The sequence below is a fragment of the Rhopalosiphum padi genome, chromosome 1, assembly GCF_020882245.1.
Source record: "Rhopalosiphum padi isolate XX-2018 chromosome 1, ASM2088224v1, whole genome shotgun sequence".
Lineage (NCBI taxonomy): Eukaryota > Metazoa > Arthropoda > Insecta > Hemiptera > Aphididae > Rhopalosiphum > Rhopalosiphum padi.
This window is the reverse complement of record NC_083597.1, coordinates 47393371-47404354: the sequence shown is the minus strand read 5'-3', so window position 1 is coordinate 47404354 and position 10984 is coordinate 47393371. Positions and strand designations below refer to the sequence as shown.

Genomic DNA, 10984 nt, shown 5'->3' with positions numbered 1-10984 from the left:
ATTGTACGGCATGCCAATAAAACCCTTAACAGACTTCCCAAATGGTACCGCTGTGGTACCTGCTGTGTTTGAAGTATTCAAGTATAAATACGCATGACTTAGACTTGTTTATTATATTTAAATTTTTAACCAATAAATATTTGTAAATATTTTTAAGCCAAATATTAGAATTTATTAGTATTATTTTTACATCGAAGATAAGCTTAGAAATCATCAATAAAAACCTTTCACATTTGGTCAAGAATTCTAATTGAGTAGGTATAATTATTGGCGCCAATAATATTTGCCCAATGAATAGTTTTTTTTATATTCTTATATATACATACTTTTTTTAACATTTTTTACTATTTTTAACACTAAAAAACAAAAATTAATTCTCAATAATATATGATTTTGCAGTTTTGCCTACTCTTTGTAGGTTTATACTTGATAATGAACTGTAAGTGCATAATATTATAGAAAAACATGTTAAATATGCTGTACCTACAGTTCTGTATATGTAAAATATGTTATTCACATCGTCTTATGTCAAGTGCTTTTCTAAATATTTCAAACGTAGGCCTGAGCGTCGAAATTTGATTTTCGATTGTAGCTATCCTTTGTATTCGTACCCCTAATGGCCCTAATTATATTTGGGTAAGTACTTTGTACATAGGTAAATGCTTTATTACATATAGTTTTATATTACATGGTTAAACGTGAATTTTATAATTTGTTATTATTATTTCAACATTAAAGATAAGTTTGGAAATCATTCAGTAAATACCTTTTACATATGGTCAATATTTTTTATTAAGTAAACTATTCAATTCAAAAGGTTAGGTAGGTACCATTATGGTGGTTATTAATATTTAATAAATAGATTAACTCGTCTATTTGACATTATTGCATTTGCACTATTATTGAATTTGTCAAGTAGACGAGTTATACCCTGCATAATATACATATAGTTGTTTGAGATTAATATTATGATTGAATGACTTATCTTTTACTTGTTCTATTATAAATAAATTTGCCAACTGGTCAATAAAACCTCCTGAGTAATAAAATAAAAATTATTGATTATGTATTTAATTATTTATTTATTCCATAATTATGGAATTTTTTCAATTTCGACAACATTTTTTAATCTTATTCAACAAATAATTTAAAATATTTTTGTCTATAAATGAATTCCTTTATATATATATATATATATATATATATATATATATATATAAAATGTATAATACATTTGTAGAAAAATGTATAAATAATGAGTAGTGATCTCTTAAATTGACAGAACTAATAATTATAAATAATATTATATGTTTAAGAAAAATCAATATGGAAAACAATACCATTACTAAAATATACGAAAATACTATAGATGTGAAAAGTAATGTTGAATCTGATCTTGAACGAAATTCAAACATCGGTAATTATAAAATATACTAAGCTACTTATTATAAATAACTGCATGGAAAATGGTTATAAATTAGTAATTACGCTAATGACCAACGAAGCTTTACGATTTTATAGATTTCTTGGGAACAAAAAAAAAAAATAATTATAATTTAATCAATTATTATTATAGATTATTGTACTCCTGGCAGTAGTGGAACTGATAGTAGTCTTGAGCAAATTATAAATAAATCGGCTACCATTTCTTCAAATTTTGAAAAAATCCATAAAATTTCAAATAGCAATAAGATACAGAAGGTGAAAGTAAATGGAATGAATAGCGTGGAATTTAAAGAACTGCAAACATCAATGAAGTATAATGGTATCCATGCAAATCTGTCTGTCAATCTGTCACACCTTCAGTACCAAAAGGCAACTGTAATACAGAATTATGCAATACCAATTCTTATAAGTGGAAGGGATATAATAGCCAGAACACCAACCAGTTCAGGGAAAACTGTAAGTACAAATATTTATAGGTAGTATAAACGAATTTGAAATGGCTCATTAAATCTATTTTTGTTATACCAGCTGATGGGCACGTAAATAGGTGTTTATTTTTAAGGATGGGGAGGGGGCGATTAACCTTTAGTAGAATAGTTGAGGCTTAAAAAAGTACAAAAACTGTTTTCACCGTAGTAATGGAATCGGTTACTTACTAAACGGTGACCAATATTGATCGTAATCAGAATTCAAATTTTTATATTTTTTATTAGTTATTTGTTACTACAATACAATTATTGGGGAGGGGGATAGATTGCTCCTAACGCCCCTCTAAATTACGTATCTGCTGGGTGATTCACCGAGGATGTCCCAACCATTTTTTCAATTACATAATAATGAATTTATTCAAATTTTTATTAATGATATTTATAAACTTACAAAGTTACAAACCATGTTTCCAAATTGTTTTTGTACTATTAAAGAAGTATCCGTATTGGTCGTATTATTTTTTGTTAAATGATATACTTGTATTTATTATATTAATTGGTAAAATATGTATTTATGTTATTTATCAGATAGCTTTTGTTATACCAATACTCAACTGTATACTCAGATATTTATCTGAAATAAATGACATCGGTCATCGTTCCGAGTGTTCCGGCCCACTTGCAATAATCGTTGTACCCACGATACAACGTGTCAAAAATGTTTATAATGTTGTAAGTCGTTTAACTGCAAACTCTGCAATAAAATGCAAACCATTGATTAAAATAAATTCAGTATCCAACCAAAAAAGTAAAATTCAGGTAAAAATAATAATAATCTTATTAATTTTTTGAAACATTTATGATATAATTATAATTTGATTTCGTCTCTCTTGCAGGACGGTGCTCATATTCTTATTTCCGATCCAGAATGTTTAGCTGGTATCGTAACCCGAGGTTGGATAACTTTTGCTGAATTACGAATAATTGTACTCGACGATGCAGATTCGCTGTTAAAATTCGGTTATAAACCTGAAATTGAATTTATTTTAAACAATAAAAGTATGGTGTCGACGACGGTAACTATACATATAATACTCTCTTTTTTTTAGTAGTTTTTAAATAAACTTATAGCCTATAGGTTAAAAGTACCGTTACTACATTGTCTCCTTAATGGCTTAATCAGGCTCGTAGCCAGACCAAATTTTCAGGTGGGGCAAAGCAAATTTTTTTTTTTGTATTATATATAAAAACAATATAAAAAAAAAATATTTTTAGGAGGGGCAACGACTGGTTTTAGGGCTACGGGCCTGGGGCTTAATCCTTGTAGAACGTATTATGGTTAACCCGTTACAACTTACTGCAATATATCAATAATAGTTAAAGATATTCAAATGCTACCTTATGGGCAAGGTTATTGTTAATAAATAATAAAACTGTTTTATGTAACTAAACAATATTATTTAATTTAGTAAATAACAAAAAAGTTTTGAACACGAATCATACGACCATACGGGGCTATACGGGATACGGTTTAACTTAATTATTTAATACTAACATTTTATTAAATAGGTAGGTACTAAAATCACTGTTTAGGCTTGCTAACTATTAAATTCGGTAATGTATAAGTGTATAACATATTTTGCATTTCGAATTTACAAAAATATCATTGTGGCATAGTTAAATCAAAAAATTCAACTTATCAATGATAACTTAATTTTAGATTCTGATCCGAGCGATAATGAATTTATTGATTTTACAATGATCGATGATTTTTCTGTCTTTCATCACATTTGAAGCAATAACAATGTTTCGATTTTCAATTTTTGGGGGGTGGTTTCTGGTGGGATATTGGATCTAGTTAGTGCTTTAAGGAGTCCAAAAATATAATTTTTTCAGTACTTCTCTTAAAAATTAAGAAAAACAACAAAAAAATTCAGAAAATAAGAGAATTATTTGATAAAATGTATTTCTTTATTTTGATATAATTCAAAAATGAATAACCGTAGAAACTCGAAATTTTCACCAAGTATTAATGTTATCATTTTCTATACCTAGATAGTATAATTTTCAAAATGTACAGACTCTTTTAGGATATTTATAAAAATTGGAATTTTTAATTTTTTTCTTAATCGCCAATAAAAATCAATATATAATTTTTATATTTGAGAGTTAAAATTGATATAAAATTATACTTCTTTTAAGTAAGTTAATACTGGAAACAAAATATCTAAGAAAATATATCAAAAATTTTATTTTGCGATTATTGTAAATTCAAAAATAGACAAAAATAGATGTTTAAACAAAAACTAACAATTTTAGTTTATTTATTTAGTTTCTATAAATGTCTATAAGAAATGTATAAACGAGAAAAAATTCTTAATATGTATCAAGGTTCCTTCACTAGTTGTTTATTTATACCAATAAAAATTATCAAACATTTTTTATCACAATATTTTTTTATACATGTTTACAATTACCTTGTTGACAAAGTTCGTACTTCAGAGCCTTTTCGAGTTCACGATTTTCAATATAGTTCAGTATGCAAAAATCTTTATTGGAGTACAAAATAATTGAATAAACATACATAATAATAGTAAAAATAAAAATTCATTTAAAATGCTATAGTAGTAGCGCATATACACAAAAAACCGGAAAATCGTAAGTTTTTGAAAGCTGAAATTCGATTATAAAAAATGATAAAAATTTATTATTTCCACGGTATTTTGAAGCGTAGCAATCAAATTAAATTTGTTCCTAAATCACCAACTGGCTATACATTTTAGTAAAAATATAAATTTATTTTTAGGACAAAAGAACAACAGTTTTGTTTTCTACCACTATGTACAAGGATGTTCAACAAATTGCAATGACTTATTTGAAATCAAATTATGTATCAATAGATGTTGAAAAGATGGTAGAACTCGAAGAAGCATATACCACGCAAGAGACAAATTATTGAAAAAAAGATATACTTACATTATTGTATTTGTTCAATTAACTTCTAAAGTTCAATATATATTGTTATACCTAACTTATAAGTTATAATTATAACTTTATTTTCTTAATGTTGAATTATCTTAATTAGACAACTATGACTCGCAAGTTAATTTTTTTCTTTAATTCCAAACTTCCCCACTTTTGATTTATTGTGTGCACAGCATTTAACATAAACAACATGCTGTTTAAGTACATAATTCAATATTCATAAATTGATGTACCTATAATTAATTCATATAAATGTAAAAAAATAACTCATTAACACAGTACAACCTAACTCATTTAGATGATTAAGAACAATTAAATGTAATACTTAATCCACGATACCAACTTATATAGTTTGGCTCATCGTGTTATGGTTACTGCATAGGCGCAAATAGTGGTAAGAGTTTGGGGGGGGGCTGTAGCTCAGTTGTATACTGGATTTCCAATGTATTATGTAGTTAAATCATAATTATTATGTCATAATAATTGTCAACAATCATCTTTGAACGTTAAGAAAAGCAAAAAATCCAAATTGATAAAACATAGCATATGTTGAATTTAATTAGGTATTAAAAAAAAAAATAGTGTGCCTAAACAAATATTTATATTTAGTTTACAGGTACCTATTTTAATTGTGTATATATTTCATAATTGAGAACAATTCTAGTTAAGCAAAAGAAGTTTGAGCGAATTTTTTTAAAGTACTACTAAATAAAGCATACAAAAACACACATTTTGAGAAAAAAAATTCCAAAAAATCGCTTGGGAGTCAAATTAGAATTATGCCCTACCATTTATTATAAAAATATAAAAATTAGTCATTTAGAATAAAAATACTAAAACTTAAATCAAATTATAATATGAGGAGGGAGTAAAACCATACTGAACTTAACTTTTGTGGCCCATCCACAAAAAAAAAATTCTGGACACGCCACTGAATCTGATTGTGGTATAAAATTTATTCATAAGCATAACACAATTTTTTTGTATCTTATATTATATGTAGGTACCTATATGGTTATATTACTATTTATATCGTGCTTTAAATTACTTGAAAAGGTAAAATAATAATAATGGTAAATCTATATATTTTTCAATAGATATTTTTACAGTATTTGAAACTTAATGTTTAGTTTCTATATCCATACATTTTCTTGTTTTGCTGTTCAATTTTAATAGCACGAACATCTTAATACTGTATAATACTATTTATAGGTACTTCAATAATTAATCAGGTATAATAAAAGGGTTAATGAAAGGTTAATTTAGATTCTATGGTAATTTTCATTTTTCACGCCCTGAAGCAGTAAAGAATAAGACAATTTATGAGATTCATAGGTGATTATGAGCAGTTATTCAAATAACATAACTTTTATTTCTTGTCATACTTAAATGACTAAAAATACCTACTTATCATAATCTACCTAGTCACCTATATATGTACAATATATTGTATTAATTATGTAGTTGCCCATGTAGTGGCAACTGATGTACCTATTATATGAGATACTTTTTAGTGTCGTAGCAAATAAAAATAAGTGACTGGAAATATTTCTAAGTTTTTTTTATTTTAAATCAATTGAAATAATTCTAAGATCCTAGGATATCCAACCAACCTAATATTTTCTAAGTCTTGGTAAATATGATTTATTGATAATGATTAATGATAAATATTCCAAGTCCAATTACAGTTTCTGATTTTGACTGGTATCAAGAAAGTACGTGCACTAAATTTGAAGTACCTATGTACTATAGGTGTAACTACCACTTGGTAAGAATCCCTGATAACACATGTTGCCGTACCTATTCCGATAATGTATGTCCCACGACTAAATCCTTTTGTCTGCATTATACATGTATATGCAACAGCATTTGTTGTGTTTAAAGTATTCCTTTAACGCATTTTGTTGTATGATTTATGCTGTGACGATCGCCCTTTATGAATACGAGTCGAATATGACATATCATATTAATAAATACTTAAAATATATTCCTGACGTATATATTATATAATATACATATTGGATTTGGATACCTTCATCGGATTTGCTCTTTTTTATATATATTGGAATAATATGATATGCCGCCAGTATATTATATATTCTATAGAGCAGGGGTCACCAACTAATTACTATGGTGTCCGATTTGAAAACTTACCATACTGGCCGCAGTACCTAACAGTTTTAATGATTTTTACACACGTTAATAAATACTATTCTTTTAAATTAATATTTGTATTTATTTATTTATGCATTTATTCAATACAAGCTATTCTTCATTACTTAAATAATTTTTTGTCGTAATATAAATTTTATATGACACACTTGACACTTATACTTTTAATTTATTTATATTATAAAAACTTTAAAATCTACTCCACGGATAAGGGTTGTAAAAATTGTTTAAGGTTCAGCAGTTGGTGACGCTTCCTATAAAGTATCAGAGCAAGCATACTAATTTTAATTATTACATTACATTATCGTGGCATAAAAATAATATTTTAAATCACTTTAATTTAAAATAAAGCAGTGACGTACATACGAGATAGGGTTCTAGGTTTTTAACCCTTCCCAACATTTATTTGTTATGTTAAATAAAATGTCTATTGTCTATGGACTATGGTCTTTTAAACAAAAAACTAGCTGAACTTTGAACTTATTAAAATAATGAGCATAGCTGAACTAATGGTAGTCTATGCCTAAAGGCTACAACTAGCCACTGGGGCTTACATCATAGAAGATAGACCTATTACCAATTTTTTTTTTTTTTAGACTGCTATCACAGCAACAACGCACCATATTCATATCATAAGACAATGACAAATCATTATTCAAATATTTGGTTAGATATTAAATTTTTATTGATAATAAATTATAGTAACTTTGAATGAACTCATTTTTATCAAGGTACTTGAATTTTGACTTAACACTTACTAACTACAACTTATGACTATAAAGTTGTAACTACCAAGTTATGGCTATAGTTTGGCATTCAGCTACTATTTACAAATAATATAAGTGATAAAAGAAAATATGTCTCAATATTAAGTTTATTTTCAAAACAAATGAATATTATTTAATTATTTTATCATTTTGTTTAAATATTATACATAATATATTATATAATATGTTTTTATAAAGTATTTTATATTTTAAGAGAATAAGAGATGACAATTAATACAAAAATAGAAATCTGAAAAAATTATTTCGTGTAATAAAATGTTGGTGATATTTACTAGTTATCTATAAAGTGGTTAGGTAAAGACTCCACACGGGTCTTTGATCAATCCATAATGAAAACCCTAACCAAACTAAAATCATGCATACTCTACTGATTTAAAGTATATTAATATACTTAATTTGCATTTACAGAGTGATAAATATTATATCATAAAACATTTACAAATGTTGCTCATAAATTTTTGACAAGAGCTTATACACATTTCTTGTAAACTATGCTCTCAGAATTAACCTTGAATATAAACACATATTCATTCTTTTAAAAATATAAAATTATATGACAACAAATTTAAAAAAAATATTTGTACATGTATAATTTATATTATCAAAATTAATTACATTGTTATAAACCATAAAATCCATGTGTATTATACATTACAACAATGATAACAGCATATTGAAATATAAACTTTAAACTTTTAATACACATGGATTTTTACATACATAACATAAATGTCAAAACAAATTCTAACCAAAAGAATATCAAATTTAAATTACCCAAATAAAATATATCTTAAAAACTGCTTTTAAAGCAGAAAAATTGGAATGAACATTAATAAATCAAATATCTATTTTTAAATAATAAATCTCAGTATTTTTTCCTTTTCTTATATTAATATAAGTAATTTTGTTACTTAAAAATATATCATAATATTTACAATTTTAAATAACGTCAAACTGGTCTTAACATTTTAATGAGATTATTTATAACATTATTTTAATCAATTTATTTTCATTGAATTTAATTTGATAGTCTACTATGATTAAAACGATTATCACGTCTATTATGATTTGTTGTTGAATTGGGCTCATTAAAATCTTCATCTTCATCTTCATCTTCAATTTCTTCTTCATCTTCATCTATTTCTTCATCATCATCATCATCATCATCATCATCATCATCAATTTCATACTCTGGATACTCATCTACAACATTATTGTATTCGAAACTTCTGCGATTGCCCACTCTAGCATTAACATTGACAACTATATTCCTATTATTAGGAGGTATACGATATACATTGCCAATATCAGGTCTAAAAATAAAATTAAAAAATATTATTGTAAAATTGTTATATAAAATAATTCAAATATTTTATCAATATTTACTATATTATACACTCATATTTGCTGTCTCAATGTTATAAATTTACAATACAAGGAGATTCTTCTATTATCAAACAACACTTATTATTTCAAAATTAATTAACAATTTCAAAAGGTTTTTTAAACATTTTTATTGTTATAATTTTTAATTTTTTAATGTTTTGAATAACAACATACACATTTTTAATTTCATATTTTTAAAACAGAATATTTTTTGTAATATTTCAAAAAAATTAGAATTAAAATTTAGATGAGTAGCTTATGAGTAGGGTTAGGATGTTTATGCACTAAAAAACAGTTAAATATGTATGAAAAATTTGGAAAATATTCATGAAAAATAAAGAATTTTGGATAAAAAAAATGCAATAAATACAAATTTAATTATTAATAGAATATAAACGAATTGGGTCGGTACTATCTATAATTTTCATTTTTTTTAAACGTTTCGTTATAAATCTTTGTCTATTTAGTAATAATACATTTTTTAATTTATTAGAAGAAAAACCTCTAACTTGAAACTCGCAATATAGGTACTCTACATAGGTCGTAGACAGAAACTAGGAAGGATTATCAAAAATTATATTTAAGTAAGTACCTTTACTGCGTATAACTATATTGAATTCTCAATAATAAATAAGTAATCATTTGTAAAATACTTTGTAAAAAACAGATAAACAAACTTATTCAGATTCAATTAATAAAATTACAATATTTTTAAGCATTTTGTATCAAAAACTATTAAATATGCACTTCAAAACAGAAAAAACAAAAATTATGCACTTATAAATAAAAAATGGTAAAATATGCAATTATATGCAAAATAAAATTATAGATATATTACATTACTATATAAGAATGGAAGCTGCTATTGGACAACCCAAAAAAAAATATACAAATCATAAACATCCTAACCCTATTTATATTATAATATATAAAATATACTATACTTTGTTCCAATTTAAATAACTTGCGTTCACATACAGTGGGAATGGCTAACAAGCCACACACCGTATCAGCTAACGCAATGATCGCTCTCACAATACGCACAGTGGCAGACTATCTACTCCAAATGTAATTCGGCTATTTGAGCACAAGTCATCTTATTTGGAACAAAGTATATAAGCAAATATCTATTATATACTCACAATGGAGGAGAAGGGTTTACGTAATCTATTTGCTGTGTATTTCCTACCATTTCGGTATAATATTCTCTTTGACTTCCTACATTAAATGATTCAGGAAATGATTCAGGAAATTCTTCAGGAAATCCTTCATCATAATGATCATTTTCATTATATTGTCTTTCTATGTCTTCTTCATCAATTTCGCTTTCATCTTCTGACCCATAATGATGATCATCATAATACTGATGATTTTGATATCTGCTGTTATTATGAGTAACATGATTTTGATACTTATGTGAAGGAATTTGTTGATAATGAGAAGTTGAAGGTTTGGAATTTGACGAATTAATACGATTTGTCGAGTTTGGTACATCAGATGGATGCATATTTTTTTGATTAGGGTTTTGTGGTGTTTTTACAGGAGGGTCAGTAAAATTAAGAATTGGCAATTCTATATCTTCTGGCAAAACAGATCCTCGCTCTTTCATCCTAAGCAGTATAATACTTTGTAGTTCTCTTCTCTTTTGGCAATTCTTAGCCACTTCATCAGTAGAAAACCAATTTTCTAAATGACGAATCGGTAAAGTGTAGTCTACAATTGGCCTCTAAAAATATGGTAAGATTTAGCCAATGCATTGTAATAAAATAATTAGTAAAC

At 25.9% G+C, this 10984-nt stretch overlaps 2 protein-coding genes across 3 annotated transcripts in view; one reads left to right on the top strand and one right to left on the bottom strand.

The window, feature by feature from the left end:
* Window positions 1-1326: 1326 nt before the first annotated feature.
* On the top strand, window positions 1327-4833 carry LOC132926002 (ATP-dependent RNA helicase bel-like). Its single transcript, XM_060990357.1, has 5 exons — window positions 1327-1417; window positions 1577-1902; window positions 2463-2606; window positions 2771-2950; window positions 4681-4833. The coding sequence occupies exons 1-5, from the start codon at window positions 1327-1329 to the stop codon at window positions 4831-4833; spliced, it is 894 nt and encodes a 297-aa protein (XP_060846340.1).
* A 3054-nt stretch (window positions 4834-7887) lies between these two features.
* LOC132921177 (uncharacterized) overlaps window positions 7888-10984 on the bottom strand; it is a 38443-nt gene continuing 35346 nt past the window's right edge. For both annotated transcript variants that reach the window (XM_060984055.1, XM_060984048.1), the window contains exons 23-24: window positions 10348-10931; window positions 7888-9132 (exon numbers count right to left, since the gene is read on the bottom strand). In XM_060984055.1, coding sequence (XP_060840038.1) covers window positions 8838-9132; window positions 10348-10931 — 879 coding nt within the window. In that variant the 3' untranslated portion in view covers window positions 7888-8837. The remainder of the gene's footprint in view (window positions 9133-10347; window positions 10932-10984) is intronic.